At 51.3% G+C, this 22528-nt stretch overlaps 8 protein-coding genes across 8 annotated transcripts; 1 reads left to right on the forward strand and 7 right to left on the reverse strand.

Moving 5' to 3' along the window:
* Positions 1–728: 728 nt before the first annotated feature.
* QC762_609400 (uncharacterized protein) lies at positions 729–1579 on the reverse strand (the record flags this gene model as incomplete). Its single annotated transcript, XM_062892617.1, has 2 exons — positions 729–1150; positions 1270–1579. The coding sequence occupies 2 exons, from the start codon at positions 1577–1579 to the stop codon at positions 729–731; spliced, it is 732 nt and encodes a 243-aa protein (XP_062741216.1).
* Positions 1580–2146: 567 nt separating this feature from the next.
* QC762_609410 (uncharacterized protein) lies at positions 2147–5333 on the forward strand. The gene is made up of 5 exons (XM_062892618.1): positions 2147–3654; positions 3719–4279; positions 4332–4691; positions 4744–4942; positions 4997–5333. Exons 1-5 carry the CDS (start codon positions 2587–2589, stop codon positions 5110–5112), a joined length of 2304 nt encoding a protein of 767 aa, XP_062741217.1. The 5' UTR covers positions 2147–2586; the 3' UTR covers positions 5113–5333.
* Positions 5334–5596: 263 nt separating this feature from the next.
* QC762_609420 (uncharacterized protein) lies at positions 5597–6164 on the reverse strand (the record flags this gene model as incomplete). Its single annotated transcript, XM_062892619.1, has 2 exons — positions 5597–5603; positions 5713–6164. 2 exons carry the CDS (start codon positions 6162–6164, stop codon positions 5597–5599), a joined length of 459 nt encoding a protein of 152 aa, XP_062741218.1.
* Positions 6165–7143: 979 nt separating this feature from the next.
* Positions 7144–9189, reverse strand: QC762_0101010 (uncharacterized protein; the record flags this gene model as incomplete). Its single annotated transcript, XM_062884204.1, has 1 exon — positions 7144–9189. One exon carries the CDS (start codon positions 9187–9189, stop codon positions 7144–7146), a length of 2046 nt encoding a protein of 681 aa, XP_062741219.1.
* Positions 9190–9514: 325 nt separating this feature from the next.
* Positions 9515–10464, reverse strand: QC762_0101020 (uncharacterized protein; the record flags this gene model as incomplete). Its single annotated transcript, XM_062884205.1, is given in 2 exon segments — positions 9515–9525; positions 9543–10464. The coding sequence occupies 2 exon segments, from the start codon at positions 10462–10464 to the stop codon at positions 9515–9517; spliced, it is 933 nt and encodes a 310-aa protein (XP_062741220.1).
* Positions 10465–11580: 1116 nt separating this feature from the next.
* QC762_609440 (uncharacterized protein) lies at positions 11581–14266 on the reverse strand. The gene is made up of 3 exons (XM_062892620.1): positions 12888–14266; positions 12517–12830; positions 11581–12449 (listed from the first exon to the last, which is right to left on the reverse strand). Exons 1-3 carry the CDS (start codon positions 13216–13218, stop codon positions 11817–11819), a joined length of 1278 nt encoding a protein of 425 aa, XP_062741221.1. The 5' UTR covers positions 13219–14266; the 3' UTR covers positions 11581–11816.
* Positions 14267–15607: 1341 nt separating this feature from the next.
* QC762_609460 (uncharacterized protein) lies at positions 15608–18070 on the reverse strand (the record flags this gene model as incomplete). The annotated part of the gene is made up of 6 exons (XM_062892621.1): positions 17926–18070; positions 17504–17872; positions 17196–17440; positions 16979–17127; positions 15809–16924; positions 15608–15786 (listed from the first exon to the last, which is right to left on the reverse strand). The coding sequence occupies exons 2-6, from the start codon at positions 17858–17860 to the stop codon at positions 15608–15610; spliced, it is 2046 nt and encodes a 681-aa protein (XP_062741222.1). The 5' UTR covers positions 17861–17872; positions 17926–18070.
* Positions 18071–18795: 725 nt separating this feature from the next.
* Positions 18796–19521, reverse strand: QC762_609465 (uncharacterized protein; the record flags this gene model as incomplete). Its single annotated transcript, XM_062892622.1, has 1 exon — positions 18796–19521. One exon carries the CDS (start codon positions 19519–19521, stop codon positions 18796–18798), a length of 726 nt encoding a protein of 241 aa, XP_062741223.1.
* Between the last annotated feature and the right edge of the window lie 3007 nt (positions 19522–22528).

Below are 22528 nucleotides of genomic sequence, written 5' to 3' on the forward strand. Positions count from 1 at the left end.
GAATTTCGTAAAATAAAATCAGGATCTAAAATACGCCTCAAAACTGCTGAGCTCTTTACCAGGATCGACTATCTGTCCGTCTTACTGTCCTGGGAAGCATACTGTGCATGCCCTGGCGGTGGCTTTGGATGTGTGATGGTACTCGGCTCATGTCAGGGTCATTCCTTTGGAGAGGCATGTCTTGACCTATCCATAGTGGCCGGACCACCTGTCAACTGTCGAAGTGAAAGGAAGGATTAAGATTTAAGTGTGACATAGGTAGGTACCTACCTACCCCACCGGTTCTCATCGGTCACATATTTAGAAAATCGGTGAATCTTTTCGCCGTATGAGGAAGGTCAAGTGTGTAAGTCAACCATCATTCAAGACCACATTTCCGCAATCACGGAAAGCGACAACTCAGCCCTGGGTTTTGGGACTGCTGGATCTGTCCGCAGCAGAGTGTTTGTTGTATGTGACGAAGGCTGCCTGAGGTGGTGGGCGTAGATGTCCTCATGATCTGGTCTGGCGGGAGGCCTCCATCTACATGTCGTCAGTAAGTAAAATGTTTGAAATCAACGTATAGTCAAGATTTGATTGTCATGAGTAAACTTGGTGAGAAATCTCCGTTCTGCGCGCTACATGCCTAATGAAATCGTATCGTCGTGAAAACCAAGCCCATACCGGAATTCCCATGAGAACCTCTATCATATGAACTCCAAAATACAAAATCCGTTTCCTATGCTGCCTCACATCAAATCACACTGACCATTATCTGCCACGACCCTCAAGACTTTCGAATCGGGGACGTATTTCATGGCGTGTAGTGTCAACATCTCCTCCTCACCAGCCACTTGAATATGAAACGTGCCCACAAGGCTGAACCCCAGCCAGGTGTATAGGCTGTGGCCCATGGGACTGGCCATGACTGAAATATCTTTCAGGCGCTCTTGATGAACCATCTTCATCCCCCATTTGCAGAGCGAGGAGGCATGACCACGTCGCTGAAACTCGGGCAACGTGGCAAGAATCTGGAGGTGAATCTGGTCGGGCCCGATCTTGCCAAAGAACATCTTGTAGGCTCGGATTTGACCCTTCCAGAACTCCTGAAAGTGCTTGTGGTTCGCGTCCCGGCGCGCCCTGCCTCCCTGCTTTTCCACCTCGGTGACAGCTGTTTGGTTCGGTGTGTTAGTGTGACGCTTCTACGTATAGTTTATTGTTACCTCTGGTGGGAGATCGAACGAGGTTTTCGGTGGGAGAAGTGAGCAAAGAACATGATGAAAGACTTGCGATCCTGGGTTACATAGCCGGGCCCGTATCGCTTCTTGTTGCGATAAGAAACGTCCCAGACGCTGAACGAGACCACCCGTCTATCCTCACAGCTTGTCTCCAGGCTGTCCTCCACTACCATGACCTGCCAGTCGTCGTAGGCCGGATCAAGAAAGTACTCGAATAGCAAGCGCGTGAATTTGTAGTGATCCTCAGGATACTCATGGCGATATGGAAACCGATAATCCCATTGCGGATCTAGCGGCATCGTTCTGATGATGACATCTGTAAGAGCCTCGATGTCGGTCGGGAGGCCGGGTCTGGGCTTCATGGTGAGGCAGGGCAATGTCAATATTGACAAGGAATAGTGAGGCTAGGTGCGTTTGCAAGTTTGTTGGCGTAGTGCTGCACGCTGGGAAAGAAGTAAAACCGATGAGCAAGGCGACCGACCGGTCCCGGAGCTATGAAAGGGCGAAGCTGTCTTGAAAAAAAAAAGCTTGAATGTGTCACAGCCTTAAAGCTGCCTGCTACTGCGCTGCCTCAAGAGCCTCATCGGCCAGCACCGCTCTTCTGAGGAACCTGGCTTATGCCACGATGAGGTGCGGTGTGCGTCGCGGCAGATTAGCGTAAATTTCTGGTCATCATGTGAAACACTAGAGAGCGCCGTGTCCGTGAAGAGCACCGGAAGGGTTGCTGTGTCTTCCTATTCCATCGTGAAGCAAACCCCTCTAGGTATATTGGGCTGCGTTGGGGGCGTCTTCGTCATGTCTGAGCCTCGTCCGTGCAGTGGAAATTCTGCTAGGTAGCCGCAGAGATGAGGAGTTGAAAAACGGCTCGTACTACCTTACACAGCTAATTTGGGCATGGCACATTTCGCGTGGTCCCCCCTCATGGTCCTGCGTAATCTGTATATGAGAGCCTGCCGTGTCACTTCTGGAGTCTCTTGCCAGATCTTGGCTAACAATTATATCCTCGGGAGCCTCCTTTTAGGCGCGCATCGTGTTGTGAAGCCTGCATAAAATTGACGACGGTCGAATCAGCTTCGCGGTAGCCCTGCAGCTAAGCCGAGAACAGAAATGAGGTGAGCCAGAAGAGCAATCCCACGTTACCAGGGGACCGGGCTGGATGATTGGGCGCGCCATTGCGGCCTCCAACGCCCATCCCCTTTTTTCCACCACGCCAAATGCCATTTGCCATCTCAAAGTGTCGCATCCCGCTACCCCGACACAGCATTTGCGGCAAACAACCCGCATCCTGGATTCCTGGATATGACAAGCGTGCGATGCTGACGCGAATACGACTCGAGTCCTTTCCTTGTGCTTGTGTTCCTTGACATTGATGAACATGGAGGATATGGTCACAGTCGTCGCCGTCGCCTCCGAGATGGACTCCCGTACTGGCAGCGCAGATCTCGGCCCCGTGTTCCACTTCGGCGAAGCTGGCGATCACTCACCTTTCTTCGACCCCGCCTTCGGTTCCTTGATTTTCTTTGACACATTCCACGCGGCCTCCGACCGGCGAGACTACCCACTTGGCCCCGGACCAAGTGCTTATTCTGCGCTTGTGCCGTTGAACCATGCCTCCTTTGATACCCAGTTCCACGGCCCCGGGACCAAGATCATCGCGGCCCGAAATAGCAACCACAACCCCGGCAACCCACAGTCTTATCCCAACGCGCCGCCTACCATCTACGCCGAGGGTCAACGAGCGGACATTTACGACTTTGAGTACCTCGAGTCGAATGTCGGCCCACCGTTTGGAGGAGGCCCAATCATCGGCCAGACAACTCACCTTCCTCAATTGGAAGGTCCGTACAGCAATTGCGATGGCTTCTTAAGTCCGGATCTGAACTCATCCTTCGGCCCTCTGGCTCATGCTCTCTCTAATGGATACCATACCGGATCCAGCTCCGACTCCAGCCCCGGCCCCGACAGTCCAGTCCCAACTCTACTGGGAGTCTCTCCGTCGACCGAAGTCCGGCATAGGATCAATCCTAATTCAGCCTTTGACCTCGATACATCACGTCGTCCCTCGATAGCCAGTACCGAAATCAAATTCGAGCACAATACCGGAGCTAGTCCATCGCCACGACCGCCGAATCGCAAAGGAGCAGCCAAGAACTCAGCAGGTTCGCTTGAGATCATCCTGTATAAGCCGAGTGGGAAGCCAGATGGACGGCTCTCCAAGAAACGCCCTGCCTTTGACGAGGTCACCACTGGGAGCAGTACGCCCCAGACCCTCCGTCGAATATCGCTGGAAGATGAGAGTGGCCAGGTGAAGGCTACCATGACTACGTTTGGGAAACGCCCCAGAATCCGGACTCCTTTTGACGAAGAAAAACGCCGACGCACAGCCCTTGCTCGGAAGGAAGGTGTATGCGCACGATGCAAGAGGTCAAAAAGACAGGTTTGTGGCCGATACCCCACGGGATTCCTTTGGTCCACATCGTTAATACTAACCTGGTTCTCAGTGTGATCTCGCCGCCAAAGGCCTCTATGTCAGCTGTACCCTGTGCACGTGCACCAAGATCTACAAGAATGTCCCTCGCATGCCTTGCTTCCGATCCACCTTGGTCGACATCATGTTCTTCCGTGCCGGTATGAGCGCTGTTTCCTCGGCTCACAGAGTGCCATGGACTGACACCTTTCTAGGTCCTGCAGCCAACGAGCCATTGTTCACCAGACGTCTTGTCGAGTTTAAGCTCGAGGATCTTTCCGCCCCCGATGTCCCTGTCCGTACGCTGAAACTTAGTCAAAGAATGGGTCACCATCGTTTGACCGTGTATGCCTCCGAGTTCAAGCCAGAGCCCACCGACAAACTCTCGTATCACTGGAAAGATTCAGCCGGAATGATTCACGAGATGAAGATACCACCGTTTACCCTCACCAATCTGGACAAAGTTCACGCCCATTTCCGGCAATATATTGACGCCGCCAAAGGATCCTATCTCGAATCGTTAAGGGGTCAGCAGGATGACGGTTTGACTTGGAAGACTGTTTCAACGGCAATGGAATATGCACGGAGAAAACCGGTATGTCCATAACGGTTCGTTCCCATTTTTGTCGTGTGGCTAACGACAGTAGGACTCTCTCGTTGCCGATACTCTCGATATGTGGGCCGTTTCCCGAATGATCGAAATCCCATGGGAGATATGCGGAGAATGGACAGACACGCTCGGCATGTCACCGGTCCAGAATCCTGAGAACCCACACAAGGGCAAGATTCCGATCCCGCCGATCATGGACACGCTTCTTGATCAGATTGTCATCAGGCATTTTCTGCAGCCGTTGCGTGAACGGGTGATCAAGAAGTTCGAGCAGCTGATCAGCCCAGCACGGCCGGAAGTGTGGTTCGAGGTGTACCTGTCTGCTTTTATCATCCTCAACCACATTGAGAGACTGGCTAAACATTCGGCATCCCATGCGAGACTCCACAGCATGCCGGTATGTGTGACCATAACTGCCTCTGTGGATGTATAGCTAACAGTGCCGACAGACCAAGTACTCCAACACTTCGTTCCTCGAAGGGGCATTTCACACCGCCAAGGTCATCCTCTCGCGCTTCCACTTTGTGTGCAACGGGTCTGCGCCCCTGCGGCTGGACTGGAAGAAGGAGAAGACTGCAGAGCTGGCCAAGCTGCAGCCGAAGGAGGTTGCCCTGATGGAGGAGACACAGGCCATCATACGACGCAAAGGTATGCATTCTCGAAACAATGCAGTGACATGCCTCATGGCTAACGATTTCTCAGAGAATGATGTTTTGAGCCTGCGAAAGACGCACCAATACGAAAGTCCACTCTACTGGTGCCATCAGCTGTATTTTGAGGACTGGGACACCTCCCCGGTACATATTGTCGAGGAATGAACCCGACAGGAGGCTTTTATCATGTTTTATACCCATGAAGCAATTCACGTAGCAAGCGAAGGAGTTTTGGAAAGTAATACGGGTAATATTTTGGATTTTGTAGGGGATGAACTGTTGATATTGGTTGCTCTATATACGATTTTCAGCAACATAGGGGCTTAGACTTTTTTTTTATTTTAATTATCAACGATGCACATACTTTAGGACCTTTGTGGAAGACGCTGGATTAGTCGCTGTGAAAGCTGTTACTTGAGGCTTGAAGGTGGGACGACAAAGAGCCCCTTAGAAGACCCTGAAAAGAGCCGCTTTTATGAACTGGACAAACGAAATGTATAGAATTGCTAACGATTGAACACTAGCAGATCCACAGGTTATCCAATGAACGAAACACCAATTCCTCCATGCTGAGTTTGACAATCTTGATGCCCTCTCACCCACCTCACCCAAGTCCCACCCCTTATACCTCATGATATCGCTCTTCCTCTCACCAACTAACAACAATTGCTCTGACACCGATCAAGACTGATCACTCCACATTAGCATCTCCCGACATCAACCACACACAGAGAGGAGGACCGGGTGGGGGGTGGAAGAACTTACCAAAGCATGCAAGGCGCAAAGTTGTCCACCGTGTAGTCCTTTGCGCAGTTGACACAGGCCAGCTCCTCCTTGTAGCAGGCGTCGCAGCTGGAAAATTCGCAGGCGTCTCTCTTGTTGACGGGTATCCTCTTGTCATCGATGCCGGTTATAACCCCAGCTCCTGCCGGCGTTTGCGGTTTTGGGTAGATGAGGTCTCTCTTGTCGGATTGGGAGTCCATGATGCTGTTGGATGTGACTCTTGTGGGGTCTATGCCGGATAACACCCCGGCTCCTGCCGGGTTTTCTGGTTTGGGGTTTATAAAGTATCGCTTGCCGTTGGTGAAGTGGTTGTTGCCGGACTGGGAGGGGCCAAATCGACCGCCGGAGAGCATTCGCATCCGCTGCTCGGAGATGGTGTGGGAGAGGGTGGGGGTGAGGAGGGTGAGGAAGGGGATGAGGGTGGGGAGATGCATTTTGGTGGTTGGTTTGGACTGAACGTGGGAAGAGTTGAAATTGAAGTTGACCTTGCTGTTTTAAGAAGATTAAATTGTTTGTGATGAGAGAGGTGATGAAAACGAAGAGGAAAGACAGGGGGTCTTTGTAGTTTCTGTCTCTACCTAGTGGCAAGGGGTCCTCGGCTTCGGGTGTATACATCATGTCAACGCGTGTTGTGTTCGTTCGGACTTGCTGTCAAGTCTCCTCCGTGCTTCCGAGTGACTGGCGTTGTGCCTCCTGTCAAGGCTTCTCCGTGTTTCCAAATGACCAGGCTGATGAAGCTATGCGCTGGTGACACCATTGACGTTTCCGTAGAATGACCTTTTGCACACACTTCCACACTGTACCTCACCTTAGTCCATTCATCTTACAAGATCGTCAATCGCGTGGCGGTTGTTCGGCTCGGGGAATACCTCTTTTCCCTTGATCAATACAGCAACTGCCAGCTGTCTTTTGCCATCGTTGTGCGATCATGTCAAACGTCACGACACACTGTACAAGTGTGGCACTCCACCAACGCACCTTAATTCGGAGACATCGTAGGTAACAGAAATCCCGCAATCTGGATTCAGCTTCCAACCTACCCCAGGTTCCAGAGGTGGCAACAAAGCTGTGTTGTCTGAAGGCAGGAGGCCATGTTTGATTCCTCCCTGTATGGTACAGGTCGGAGCTTGTCCACGTCCTCGGGACTTTCATTCTCTACAGTGATGCTTTCTCTTCGGACGTTTCTCCAGTTGTGCAAAGTCACACATTTTGGTCACCTTAGATCGGAACGGGAAGGGTAAAGCTCGAGAGTCTCTTTGCCCATCGAGCCGGTTCAAGAAGTGCATGTAAAACAATGTAAGATTTTAGGGGTCTGGTATCCGCGAAACAGGCTCGAAACTCATGATAGGTTGTTGGTAAATATAGACGTTATCTTTGACAGAGAGATTTCCTGACACCTTGTCCGCGATCCACCTAGATGGGTAGTTGCATCATGGGATCTGCTCGGTCCCACACAAATTTATTCCGGTCCGGGGTTCCCAGCTCGGCGCCGGCCTCTTGAAGAAGAGTGCAAATCTCGTCGAAGCCCTCCTGCTTCGCGATATCCAGAGGTGTGTAACCTGCCTCATCCTTCCGGCTCAATTGATTCCCATCCATGTCTGGACTCTCTGCACCCGTGAACCTTTCTATCAAGACCTTGACAAAGTCTGTGTTGCCGCGTGCCACAGCCATGTGAAGAGGCGTGAGTCCGTTTATGTCTGCCCAGGTTATCCAATCAAGCACCAAATCTCTGTCAACAGGCAATAGCTCGAATATTTCCATCTTTCCTGACCAAATAGCAAAATGAATATATCTCCAATGTTCCTGTACCGGAAGCCAATACTCGTCTCTTCCCCACCATTGGCTCACGGCTGTCAAGATTGCCCTCGTTGCCTCGACATGTCCTCCCAGAATGGCTCTGTGTAAGGGTGTAAAGCCACTGTGATCACGGGAACTGAACCATTTCTTCGCGACACTAGTAGGCTTGAACCGCCGAAGCTTCTCGATGTGATTGACCAGCCCCATTTCGGCTGCACAGTGAAGTGGTGTTGACAAGTCAAGGGCTGATTCACTGTCATACTCGTTTGCATTGCTGTGCTCCAGGATATGATCCAAAAGCCGACCCGCGTTGGGGTTCTTTGCCGCATAATGTAACGGTGTCCACCCTATCAGGTCACGGGCGTCAATCATGCTTGGTGCGATCTTTAAAGCCTCAAGTGCCGCTGGGAAGCGCGGATCTGTATTCGAAGCCATGAACGCGGCGGCATAATGGAGAACCTTCCATCCCCAAATGTCCCCTTCACTGATGTCCTTTCCCTCGAGGAGTGCAGCATTCATCTCGTCTTGAGAGCCGCTTCTGAAAGCTTGGTGTAGCGTGCTATGTTGGCAATACCGCAGCATGCGACGATAGTATTCCTTCCCCTTTTCTCCTCTCCGGACATTTACGTACAAGGGCCAGGCTCGTATATGATGGTCAGGATCGAGACGATTCTGCCAGATGTAGGATAGCATCCAGTAAGCCAGATCCTTGGCGTCGTTATAACTCCAATTCTCAACGGCATGCATCGTTTCTTTAGAGTATGGTAGTCGAAAAGGCCTCATCTTGCGGTATTCGAAATGAAAAAGCTTGCCCTCATTGCCACTTTGGAAGCTCTTACATGGTATCAGGTTGACACAGCTCCATAGTAAGGCCGATGTCTCTTTTCTGAGACCTGCGCGAAGAAAGCTTGGGGCATGTTCGAAGTGGACGACAGATTCCTTATCCCGAAATCGAGAAAGAAGCCTGGGTACCACCTCATCGCAGCGTCGTTGATGATGGGCACTCAGTAACATATTGCGGAGAGCCGTCTCAGACTTTGCGAAATTGTTGTTTTTGCTGAGTGAGGGAATGATTGCCAAGTACGCTTCCTTTGGCGTAAAGAGCTGGATCTCCTGCAAGAAATAAACCAGGTTGGAGACGTTGATGTTGCTTAACATTCCACTCAAGTGATCTCCGGACTTTTCTTCCCACCATGTCGAATCATCGTTTGATATCTCTGGCACAACATGGGATAGCCCCTGCATGAAAACTGCATAGATATGCTGTGTGTACAAGGATGGCAAAGATGTCGACATCTCTGCCGCGATGAGCTCGGGCATTTTTTCGGCGTTCCATAGACTACCTTGTACCAAATAGGAACTCGAATGTGCGCTGCCTCCGAAACCAACTACACGGGGTGCTGAGACTTTGCGAACTTGTGATGTGGAACCCGATGACGAGTCGGATGAGTTGGATGAGCCGGGCGAACTCGATGAGGGCCTAGATTCGTCTCTGTTATCCTTAGGAGCGGTAGGACTGGCCGATGAATTCGTTGCCGGGCTCTCAACTTTGGTCGAGACAACAACTGAGCTAGCAATATTTGCAGGAAGCCAGTAGTAAAGGTCCCTGGCAAGACGGTATGACCCTTGATCAAGTATAATAAGGCCGGGCTCCTTACCCATCAGCCACTGATCTGCCTGCGTTGGTTTGGCGTCCGAGGCCCCGCTTACACCGAGAACGTTGGGTAGTGCATTTCTCACGGAGAAAAGCCATAACGACAAAGCTGCTTCAAAGACACTGCCTAACTGGGTAGCCTGCCACTTTCCATGCTTTCTCTCGGCTCGCATCTCGATAGTTCGGTTGTTGAAAGCTTGATGTTGCCATGTGAATTCATCTTCATCTTTCAGCAGTAGATCCAGCGTTTTCTCAATCGCGCTAACGAGTTTGATGGCTTCGACAGCTCCGACTCGAGGCCAATGACATGGGAGCCCGACCAAACAAGCGAGGCTAGCTCGTGTCTGAAACAGTCCCTTACTGTTCATTTTAGCCGGCAAGTCGAGACTTTTGTCTTCTGAGGAACCTGGAGGCATATTTTCCACGTCCAAGCTTTCCTCTACATCACCGTAGGGCCCAAGGTTAGAAGCGACCCAATCAAGCTCGAAGCCCGGATCCAAAGGGACGGCGTGGAACGAGCTGTCCGACTCTCTGCGAGCCCAGGCTCGGATAGCTGTCATGGCTAACGTTGCGATCAACTGAGCAAGCGCAGCGGACCAACTCATACCGCGAAGACCAATGAACTGTACGACAAAACCGATAAGTCCTATTGAGACTCCAATGATTGTTTCTGTTTGGCGGAAAGCTTCAAGACCTTCATTGATGATTTGACCTTTGTTCGTTTTCGTGCGTCTACTGACAGTATCGGCGCGTCGAGAGGTTCGCAAGACAAATGGATCTCTGTCAGCGTAAAGTGCGTATGACCCAAAGGTCTGATCGCTGACCGTTGCCGCCCTCTGGATCCAAAGTAAACGCCCGCTCGTCTTGGCCCCCGCTCTAAACTCTGTTTCGATGGTTCTCGACTCCACCACATGAGCGCAGAGAGTGAGCCCGACAACTAACAGCAATGTCCCGCTTAGGGTACAGGGAAACGCGTAGCGCTCGGCCGGCTGTTCGTCCTTGAGTAAAATAGAGCCAGGCTCATGAGGCCAGTACGCAGTCCAGCCACAGAAGGCAAGGACCGCAAACTGGAGCATCGTGCCAAAGACCGCCATCAGACCGAGTTCGAATTTAGTGCTCCCATGAAGGTTCAAACTGATGTTTGGAGCTGCACCCGACTTCTCGACCAGGAGGAAAGACTTCTGCGGTTGGCCACTTGATTCTTCAAGCTTGAGGGGCGGCTCGCAGACCCCTGTCTTGTCCAGGTTAATCTGTCTCTCTCTGTGACGGTTCGGTGATAGCATAGCGAAGAACGACCGCAAGAAACTTTTCGATGATGTCTCCTCTAACTCTGGATGTTGGAGGACAGACCACACGACGTCTGTTGTTTTGGGTGACGTGGAGGGCAGTATCATGAACTGGTGGACGGGCCCTGTTCCAGCTACGCGTACCAGACCTTGACCATTCCACAGTTCGCTGACATCTGGTGAAGTTGAAGACATCAATTCCATCTCAGCGCTTGCCATTGGCTCCCGGCTTCTTCCGATAATTCTTTTCATCCAAAGCGGACCACCAACACGAATAGCGGCGACGATTATGGTGACTATGCCGAGTGGTGCCATCGCCAAGATGACATTGTCTGCCCACCCTAGTGATCCGGTCATGAACTGTTCGGTCACACGCTCGCCAAAAAGGGAGAGAAGTCTGTTGCTTATTCAGAACTCGAACCGTGAAATATAATCAAGACAGATTCAGGGTTGGCATACGGGCCGAGGTCACTTATCAAATCATTCGTGAAGTCCTCCGGAGTGCTCGCTGCTGTTGCAACTTGAACCAAAGACAGCAACCAGGCCCATACAAGGGGGGCACTTCCGATAGCTACCATCCTCGTCTGCGTAACTCGATGTCCCGAAACCAACGCAGGACTGAAAACAAATTTGAGTAAGTTGATCACCCAAAAGGTGAAGGGAAAGTCTTGTGAGAAATCAGAAATAAAGAACAGGAAAACGATTATGTAGAGTCTGGACATGTTCTGGTATGATGTCAAAGATTCAGTCGAGAGCATTCAGCCCGCCCCAAATTGGCCCGGCTATCCCCTTCAAGAGGGTGGCTTGATGACAAGCGGCGAGCTGGCGGCTGCTAATTGGTCCCAATGCTATTGACAGCAGCTGATGAACGAAGTGGCTGCTACGGGGAGGGAGAAAACCAAGATCAATTGGACTGGCTTGCCGGCCGAAAACAACCTTGACACCAAAAAGCCGATCAAGCGCCAACTTTTAGATCTTTTCCTTTTTCTTTCCAGCCTCTTTGTCTTAGATACGAGGTTGATGATTTTCAGCTTGAGATTAGGGTTAAGGGTAGCCCCTGAATCCCCCCTGAAGGCATTGCAGCGCACAGACCTCACACATCAGACCAACCGGTTTGACGAGACTGTACAACAAACAAGTCATTAAAATAAAAGGTAAATTATCAAGAACTGTTAATCATGATGTAAAAAGAAAACGAAAAAGGAAAAGCTCTCGTGTACTCCCAAATCCCCAGATCACCGAACAAGACGCAAACACGAGACAAAAAAGAAAAGCAAGCGAGCGACCAGCACAGCACCATCGCCCCTCTCCTCCCCACAACAACCCCAAAGCACCCACAACCCTAGCACTCAAGCACAGCTAGCCCGTCTATACTTGACCCTCAGCTCGGGCGGGCTCCTCTCAATATCCCACACCCTCTTAGCCCTCCACTCATGATCCCCATAACACTCCCAGCTCAACCTCTCCAGCTCCCTCGGCGTCTTCCACATCAGCTCCTCATTCCTCAACCAAAGCCTCAACATGTGCCTCCTCTGCTCCCCCTCATCATGAAAGCTGCTCCTCGCGTGCAGCATCGCAAAATTGTTGAAAATCATCATGTCCCCCTTCTGCAACTTGAGCTCCACCTTGTGCTTCTGCGCCGCAAAAAACACGGCATCCAACGCCTCGGCTTGTATCTCGGTCATGGCAGGGACGTCGGGGTGGTGCGGGCTAAAGTGGGAGCCGGTGAGGGGACGGCGGGAGAATTGAAACGCGGGGCCTTGGCCCTCGAAATTAAAGAGGAGAGGACGGGTGTGGTATTGGCCCTGCCAGAACTCGTCAAAGATCCAGTCGTCTTTGATGAGGGTGTGGATTATGTCCGGGCGGGTGGCGGCGAGCTCGTTGTAGATTTGGGCTGAGGAGGCGAGGAAGGACTCGCCGCCGTATTTGGCAGTGTTGAGGGCGTAGAGGGAGAGAATGTCGCAGAGGTCGGTGTGGAAGGGCTGTTTGTTGATGTAGGTTAGCACCAACCTAGGGATGAATGGGGTCAGAGAAAGAAGGCATCAATACCTGAGCGCGAGCAACATAGGGGCTGTTGGGCATGGCACCGTGTTTCTTCACGTCTTCGACCACAGCCTGGATGTGAAGGATCATGCGACCGTCAAAGTCCTGCATGCCTCGCTTCTCGGCGATGTACGAGGTCACGCCAAGATAGACGAGAATGTTCTCCATGTTGGTCCACTTGTCCGGCTGGAGACCTCGCAAAACGACAAATCCGCGGCCGTTGTGGATCTCCTGGGAAATGGCCTCGAGTCTTTCCTCGAGACCGGGCAGGGGGAAGGTCTCCTTGGAAACATCATCAGGGCCGAGATCGCCGGGAAGAGCTGTTAAGTTCCATGTTAGTGATGTCATGTGTGATGGAAAGTTTGATGTTGACATACACTTGAAGTGAACCAGTGCCTCGTCAATCTCGGCCAGGTCAGCTTGGTCAAACTGGACAATATATTCTTTGCCATCGTCAGAGAAGTCACTACCGGACCAGGCCCGTGCCATGTTAAGCTGGGTCGGCCAGCCGGCCGGAACGGTGGTGGGGCGATCAGGGTAGAGAAGCCTGAGGGCCTCGACACGGTTGAGGAAGACCTTGCGGTCAGGAAACCAAGAGATATCAGGACGCGGGATATCTCCGGGAGCAGGGGCCGGGGCAAGATCTTTGTTGGTGGAAAGCTTGGGGGCTAGGGCCAAGGGGCAGGCTTGGGACATGGTGGTGGTCATCTTGTTGGTTGCTTGTCGGTGATGGGGGCTAAGAGTTGGTTATTGGCGTTCCTAGGGTGTTTGAACTTGATGTTGGTGTTGATGTGCTGACTCTGGTGTTTTGAAGCGTTTTCTGGCGCGGTAAAGACAAAGTTGAGAATTTTGAAAGCGCTTGAGCGTTGCTATATGTTGTTTGCAGAGCTGAGTACCTCGATGGCTTGATGTTCCAAATGTTTCGCTCTTCACCGACGACTTGCCCTCATTATATACACGTTCCATCACCCAGAGCCTTGCTGTTTGTCATGGTGTCTCGACACCGCTCATCATCGCCATTCTGACCATCGTCGTCCACTATCCCGCCCTACCACCGCAATGCAAACCCTTTTCGATTTCCGTGATGTCGGCACCGTCCACGACCGCAGAGCCTCACGCTCCCGGAGCCCGTTGAAACTTGAACATGTTCGATCGGAAGCACTTGAGTGAACCAAGCCTCCGGTAGTCAGTATGCCGGAGCATGTCTTGGCGGCTGCGGCTCCTCCTGCGGCTCACATAGTCTGACCAGTTTGGGAAATTCGGTGAGCCCAAGCTTCTGGACGTCAGCCAATCACCAGCCTCTCGGGCGAAAGCTTCCTGAGCTACTACAGCAAGCCTTTTGCAGTAAAATCCGACTGGACGTTGCCTAACGACAATCCACACTTTGCAATTGCAGCAAACTGTGGGGCCTTGGTGGTTCGCAGATCCCGCGATGTGGGAAGGGGAGCCAATTGCCGATGGCAATGTTACCACATTGATCACAACTCATAAGGCTGTCATATGTAAGGTCTGCTGGCACCCCGGAGGGTCATTGGTGCGTTTTCGAGAACCTGGGCCGATCTTCGGGACAGTGACGATGTCTAGCAGCAGTTTGCGGACGATGCAGTTGCTTGAGCCTCGCCCTGTCCAAGAAGAGCGACCTCAGTTGGCTCTAGTCACGGAGCCTTGATCAATGTGGGGTGACAGCCGGTGACACTGCAGCAGGCTGGTACCATCTGCTACCAAAACTGGAATGGCTCCTTAGATGCCGGGCAATCATCTCGACTTCTCTTGCACCACAAGCAGACAGTTAAACCACGCACCTCATGCGGCCAGTTCTGAGTCTCCGAGACCCAGTTGAGCCGCATCATGCAGACAGATATCTTGCGCCACTTGATATGTAAACCTGAAATGGTGACGGTGAGGATGGGCACGAGTGCGAGGGAACTGGCCACTATCCCGTCAGGAGGGAAATGCGAGAACTTTGAAGGTGCCAGCAATGTTCCAACAGACGTCCCAACAGGCTCGTCTCGAAAGCCAAATGGCCCCGTGTGGATTGCGGTTGTATCACTGCTCCCGCACGGAGTCTTCTCCACTTGGAGGTTTGATAGGCGTCGCCAAACCCACCCGGTGATCCTTCCTGCCTACCAATCTCATGATTCTGACTAGGTAGCTACGCTGCGTAAACTATCTGATGATCGTATCGCGAAGGTCAACAAAAGTTAAATGGCCGATACCTGGTAGTGTAGACCTGTAACGCAGGAACTGACACTATGAAAAACATCTTTTCATACCTTACGCGTCTTCACTTTTCAAGGTACTAACGTGCCCAACTTTGTCAACATTCTCGCAGCCTACGTCATCGGCACTGTGGATCATGAGCTGATCTGAGCGAAGCCGGCCCTGGGCTCGGCTCGGCTCCGGTCACCTCCTTTAACCCACTGCTCGGCTCAGGGCTATTCACTGCTCAGCTCGGCTCGCAAGATCAATGATCTTATAGAGGTATATCATTACTATCTGCCTAAGCCCCTGAGCCGAGGGGCCTACAGGCATGATCTGGCACATCCACCTATCCCGACAATACCTGGAGCCCATGATGAAAAACATAGGCGGAGAAGAACTATAAATCCCGACCCAACCAACTTTCACTGCTTTTTGTCTCTTCTCTCGATCACCAACACCACCAAAACTAGTCTCACTCCACCACCACCACTCCACCACTCCACCACAACCGTCACCTCCATTATCACCCTCACCACCACCGCATCACTTCCACCGCCGCCGCAGCATCCCGCACATCTCAAGCGCACAATGTCTCCCCGGGGGTGTTTACCGGTGCTATACAGCCGGTAAGTTGTTTTTTCTCATAACTTTGGAGAGAACGATCTGACCGCAACCTCGCAGTCTGGAACAGGACGGATCCTGCTGTCATAGAGCTTCCAGGTTTCTTGCACGATAGTTTACGATGTTGCGCATGCTTTTGGTTTTACCCCGTCATTTTAAAAACCTTTTGTGGTAGGTACCACAACCACAGGCTCTGTCCCATTTGTACCACGAACAGACCTAACCTAGTGACAGATTCATTAGCGAACTTACACAGACCTCGTTCATGTGGGCATCAGAACAATTGCAGCATGGCACAGCGTGCATGTACGGGAGTACCTTTGAGGGAACAAGGGACTTTTGGAGGGTAAGGTGTTTTGGAGGCTAAGCTATGGTGTTTTGGGCGCATTGCAATGTCTTGATTCTGAATACCAGATATTTGAACGTTAGAATTCAGGAAAACAGGAATTGTTTCTATAAGCCGGCGGTAACAGACCCTCAAGTTCAGCCTTGATTTGCAGAGCCACAGTCTTGGAGTGATACCGATGATGCTGGGTTTGCCCACCCATGAACCAAAAGTTGTCGATTCCTCTTTGTCGTTTCCACAACCCCCTGATCTCCCCCTCCTCATCGACACCAAACGTGGCGTCAACCTTGTTCGCGATCTCTCTCGGACCCAGCAAGTTCGAATCCTGTTCCTCCCCATCAGCCGCATTCTCACCACCCAAAACCTCAAACACTGTATCCCGAGCGTTCAAGTCGGAAAACCCAGTGCACCAGATAATACTGTCCGCCTCCGCCGTCCTTCCATCAGAAAGCCTCAGCCCAGTCTCCGTGTACGCCACTGGCTCAACACTCGATATCACACCCACCTTTCCCTCCGCGATCACCTCCAAGCCACCGATATCAACATAATGTCCCCCGCCTCTCTCCACAAGATTGTGCATCAGACATGCGTCAGGGTGAGCACTGTCAATGACCGGGAAGCCAGCCTTGGCCACCCTTTTGTATCTGTCCGGCTCTTGAGACGCCAACATGGCAAGCAATCCGTGCGCCATGTTGCACTCTACCCACGTGGGAAACGACATCAAAGCCCTGTCACATGTTTCTGTGTCTAGCTGGTTGAACAGCCCAAAGCTACGCGGATCCATTACGTACCCTACCGGAAGGACATATGTCGGGGAGCGGGCAAGGATTGTTGTGTCCAGGCCGGCGGTTTGGCAGTCATTGAGGATGTCGATGGCCGTGTTGGCTGAACCAATGATGAGGACAGACTTGGCGCCCTTGTTTTGAAGAGAGACCTTTGGGTTCTTGTACTCCTTGGAGTGCAGGCTAATGCCCTTGTATATCTCCTTGCCTGCAATATCAGGGAGTCGAGGCTTTTGCGAGGCAAATCCCGTTGCTTGCACAAGGTGTTTTGACCTCACTGTTCGTAGACCGCTTGGGGTCTTCAACTTCACGGTCCATCGTCTCGTTGCCTGGTCGTATTGGGTGGACTGGATCTGGGACGAGGTGATCATGTTCAAGTTGAACTCTTTGACATACTGACGAACTTGGTTTGCGAGCTCGTCTCGCGTTAGTAGATGTGAACCTTTGAGGTCTTCGCCGTACGCTATAGAGAAGTCAGAAAGTGGGAGAAAGAGGGCGAGAAAGGCGTTGAACCTACGCAGATAAGGCATGTCACACATTGCAGTCGGCACGTGGAACTTCAAGCTATCGTAGCGGAGAGCCCAGTTGTCGCCTGAGTTGGCGTTCCGGTCGGCCATCACGCTTTCAACCCCAAGAGCCTTGAGGCGAGAGGCGAGGGTTACAGCACTGTTATCGAGTAGGTACTCAAGTCAGTCTTTAGATGCTCATGTGAAAAAGACAAGCAAGCGGCATACCCATTTCCACCCCCAATAATAAAGACGTCTGTCTTCACATCATCGCCACCATCTGCTAACGTCGAAGGGGTATGCAGAAGAGTCTCATCTTCGGGGTGCGCATCCAGACTCTCGAGTCTTGTACTCAGAACCCAGATCTTCCATTCCAGACCCCCGCTGCCTTCGACAGGCAGCAGTAACATGCGTCCAGTACATGTTGCAGCGGGAGAGGTTGTCTTGAGCGACAGACTGCAGTCGATGAATTGCTGCATCAGGTTCAGAGTGTTAGATGAAACTCAAAGACGAAACATAGTAGACTAGGTACTTACCAGGGTTGGAGAGACAGGCAGGAAATGGACGAACTCAAGACCGAAACCATGAGCACCGCGCAACTTGGTGGTTTCCAGCAGATGTGCTGCTATCACGGCCGGTGTTGAGAAGGTTCGCAGATGGTAAGTCAGCGCCAATGAATCCTTCCATAAGGCCTGCTCAGCAAATAAGCAGTTCCTAAGAGCAGTTATGTCTCTGGTTGAGATTGCCTTGTTGAAGACTGTTAAGACATTGTTTGCGATCTTTGCTGTCTCTTCTGGCGTAAGGGATGCGGGGTCGAGAGCCGTCACAGCAACAGTTGGTAGCGGATGTTCGGCCAGTTTTTGACGCAAGTCAGCGGCAGGTGGATAGGCCATTTTGGATAACTAGAGATATCAAGCTATTAGCGAATTCTCCTGGGAAATAGATCTTGGAGACTTACCAGGTCTCACAGTGTGGAACGTTGTGTTGGGGAATCAAAGCAGCTACACTTGGAAAGTATTGTACCAAGTGCTAGAGATAGGTACACTTGCTTTTATACACAATGAGAAGAGCCATGCCTCGGATGTTTGCAATTACGATCAGCAATACGGTCCGAGAGCGAATAGGGATGTTCTACATTTGACTCGGTGTGTGTGCTTTTCTGCCCCATGTGGCTGCAGAGTGGCTAGGCAAACTTGGACGTCTTTGCGGGGTATGCTCGGCACTTTCTCTGGGCTTACCATCCATGAATACCTGCATGAATAGGAGCGAATAAACCAGGCGATAATACAGGGGGGTTGGATCGTCAATAGAGAAACGCTATATATAAAGTAACTGACTCTGAAAAGGTAAGGTCGTGAACCATGCGATGAGAAATAGTTCATAGGCCTGAAAAGATAATTATCAGAAGGCTTATTCTCCTTTTGAAAGGGCATGAGTAAAAAGTCATTATATGTGCTACTACTCTGACTTACAATAGCAACCATGCTATCCAGAATGTAAGAGTTCAACAACAATGAAACGTGCAACAAATGATGGACAAGATAATTGGATCCAATTCAATTCGCTAACTCAAGGTATAAAACGTGCTGAAGAGCAGTCGTGTCATCACTACAACACTATGTATAAAAGAGCAAAAGAAAATTCATCATCCTTCATCACACATCCCTCATATCCACGGTGCCGGCACCTCCTTTCACGACATTCCTTCCATCCCTAACCCTTGACTCTGAACAGGACAAGACCCCTGCCGTTGAGCCCCTGAACCCCTGAACCCCTGAACCCCTGAATCCACCTCAACAAAGCAACCACACCACCGGAGTTCAAGTCCTTAAAAGACAGCAATAACCCCCAAAACACCAGCAACACCCATCGCAACACCACCAAATCCATTCTCCTTAGCACCAGCGTTGGCAAGCACAGGCGTAATGGTAGGGCGAATGGAAGAAGTAGCAGTAGGAGCCTCATCATCGCTCTCATCATCAGTGTCGATGCCGTCGTTGTCAGTATCGGTGTCCTCGCCCTCAGTGGTGGTAGTGGTAGCTGGGCCAGTAGTAGCAGCTATAGGGCCGGCGGCAGTAACAGCGACAGGGCCGGTGGTGGTTGCAGCACTGACATCGTCGTCATCGGTGTCAGTGTCATGGCCATCGTTGTCAGTGTCGGTGTCGTGGCCGTCATTGTCAGTCTCGTCGCCGGGGACAACGCCAGGGCCGGCACCGAGATTGGCCTCGTCGTCAGTATCAGTGTCGTGGTCGTCGTGGTCGGTGTCATCCCCCTCGTCGCCAACAACTCCAGTAATAGGGGTAGGGACATCATCGTCCGTGTCATGGCCGTCATTGTCGGTCCAGTCAGTGTCATCATCGATCACAGCAGGAACTCCGACAGTGGGCTGCCCGGCGCTGATGTCATCGTCAGTGTCGGTGTCGGTTTCATCGCCATCTCTGGTGGTGAGGGTGTACCGAGCAGCGACGGGTCCACCGGGGTTGAGAGGTCCATGCGGATGAGCAAGGACGGAGACGGAGAAAAGAGCCGCGAGGAGGAAGTTGCGAGTAAGCATTTTGGCGGTTTTTTGGAGCAGTGAAGTGCGAGTGTTTTTGTAATTGGTTGATGTGAAAGTTGGGAGCTCTGAGCAGAGCGAGAGTTGCTTGTTTGTGTTTGGAGCGACTGTGTCTAAGCGAGTGTGTCGATCGATGGTGAGCAAGAAGAATTGGAGCTTCAAGTTGATGGGATGCTCGTCTTAAATACGGTCTTTCTCATCCAAAATCAGCAGATATTCTCGTCTTCACTATCTCGTGAGGTCTCTGAACTGGAGCCAAGATCATGGCTATGCCTTCTGATGGCCTGACTAAACCAAAAAGCTAACATCCCAGTACCCTGTTGACATGACTATCCAACTACACTAACTACTTCGACAGCCACTCTTGGTTTGTGTCCGCCATCAACGCCTCATCACCGACCCCACCGATCATACTGAAGCATAGCATCTCAGAACATCACGATGAATACAGCTAATGGTCGCGCGACCTTAGCCTCAAAATGACAACGCAAGCAGTCAACGCAAACCAACGAGATCTGAAACGATAAATAGATCGAAAAACGCCCTGTCCCGCATCGACACGAGACTTCCAAGAGTCTTGGGAATGCAGTACAGAAATAGAGCTCAACTGGGAAGCCAGGTTCTTTTCTCAGGACGGAGTATCAGTCTCACAATGACCAATCCTGTTGGGATGTTTGCACACGTGCCTTGCTCCCAGCAAGCAAAGGTGTACGTATCCCGAGGAAAATAGTTCTTCAGCTCGCACTTGGCCCTCTTCACGTTCTCGCGCCTTGAACCTTTCCAGCCTCGGGACCATTACCATTACGTGGCGTTGGGGATCCAAAGCTCTGGGCGGGTGGGCTGGCTGGTCTCGGCAGTGGACCTGCGAGGTTTAAGTGGCGCCCGCTATCCCGTCAGATCTTCCGGTTTGGAAAGTTTGCTGCAGATGTGGAATTTTGGCATTGATAGGGAAGATAATGGGTCCTGAGTCTTGATAGGGGTCTGGGCGGTCTTGCACAGCCTCAATTTTTGGGGTCGACATCGATGACGACGACTGGAGACAAACAAGCACACCGACACTGGAGAAATAAAGCTTGGGATTTCTAAATATGATCTACCAAGCTTTTTTTGACAGCTTCGTTATCGTAATTGCCGGTTGATCGTTCGTGGGTGGCCAAAGGACAACGGGCAAAGCCAAGATGCCAATGCGATGGGGCTTGGCTGCTTGGTCTGGTTGTTCAGCTCAGCAGTCGAGATGGACCGTCGCCTGCATTCAGGCATATCAAGTGATTTAATGTTGCCAGTGCTGTCAGAAAATGCATGACCTGGACGGGAGATAAACCTCAAGCTGAGAGAGTCTCCAAGCCGAGCAAGTCGTCCTGGTTGGGCTGTCCAAAGCAGGTACATACCTAGTTGTCAGGTCGTCAGAGGCTCGGCTCTGGTTTGATATAAAGGGCCAATTACATTCCGATTACTGTATGCCGTTTCAGTATCTCCAAGTGGCTGCCCATCCACTCAAGATTCCGTGCCAACCGTCCCCTAGGGCACTACCGGTGGCGTGAGCAAGTGCACACATAACAATATACTAGAGCCATCCTCCAAGTTCCAGACTCCAGGCTCCTGGTGCCATCCAATCCCTGGGTATCTTTCTCCTTTATCCTTCCCAAATATTGGAATGAGATCAAACTCATGAACACGGACAGTTTTCAGTGAGAAATGAGGATGAAAACATGAATGTCGTGCCGCGTACGTAAGATGTGCCTCTTCCATCCTCCACACCTGTTGTTGTGTCAATACATGTCCTGAGTATTCATGTCGGCATCACCATGGGTATCAGGTAGCCTTTGTGAAAACATACCCAGACAACAGTTCAGCCCAGACGGGGCAAAAGCAAGACCACCTAGGTCATAGTGGACATGTTCTTGGTGAAAATGGCACCCGCGAAAGCGGCAAACAACATCATAACAGCCACAATGAGAACTGCGATGACAAAGAGGCCCAACATCGCGCATTGGGGGTCCAGTCGAATTTCTCGCTGGGGAAGCTCTTGCTGTCTATTTTCTGGCGCCGGATTTGGGCCGTGGTGTGCGTCCTGTTGCGTTGTGCCGCGTTGCTGTCTGTGAACGGCCACAGAAAGGTCACTGTGGCGCCTACTGAGCTCATTGTGGTTCCTCACAAGCTCCCCATAACTGCGGGAGATTGCCGAGTAGGCGTGTTTCTTGATCTTGTAATCTAGGTGACAGTCATCACACTGCTCATCGCTAATGACAAACCAGTCCGTAACCTCGTAGACCTCTTCATTGGGCCTAGGTCTCTCATTTTCCACAGGGCAGAATGTCCCCGCTCCATTTTCCTTTGCGGCATGGCAGAAATACTTCATCTTGGGGTAAGAATGATGGCATTTCGCTCTAGTAAAGAACCAGAGTCCACAGCCACAGGCAGGATTGATGACATTTGGCGGGTTGGTTGTTGCGATGAGCTCAATCTTTGGGTCCATATTTTTCGATTTAATCCAGCTATCTTGCTCGAGGAACGACTCATCAGTGTCTTCATCCTCGTCGAAGTCCTCCTGATACAGCGAGAAGGAAGCATAGGGACTGTTGTATGGTTCAGGGTGTGTTGTGCGACGAAGGGCAACCCAAGAACTGTTGACCTCGCATGGAAGCTGTTGGCTGATGCTTGAATGCCGTCCGTGTGAATGCCGTCCGTATGAAATTTGGAGATTCAGGTGAATTTGTCGTGAGTAGACGAGGCGGCGGGCGTCAATGGCATTTTTAGATGAAGTGTAGATCCAGCACCAGTAGGTACCGATGTAAATATGTTTGAAGGAAGAAATGTTCGCGAGGGGGAAGAAAAAGAAGCACTGAATACCTCAAAGTACTTATGACATGGGCCCACGGCTGGATATAGGCGTAGGTCACAGGTAAAAGATTGAATTGTCGGATGAAGAAGAAAAGAAAAGAAAGAGGAAATACACTACCCACGATATCCTCTTGTACCCATCAACCCATCCGGACTTCCCCTACAA

This window comes from Podospora pseudocomata, chromosome 6 (genome assembly GCF_035222375.1).
Source record: "Podospora pseudocomata strain CBS 415.72m chromosome 6, whole genome shotgun sequence".
Taxonomy (NCBI): Eukaryota; Fungi; Ascomycota; class Sordariomycetes; order Sordariales; family Podosporaceae; genus Podospora; species Podospora pseudocomata.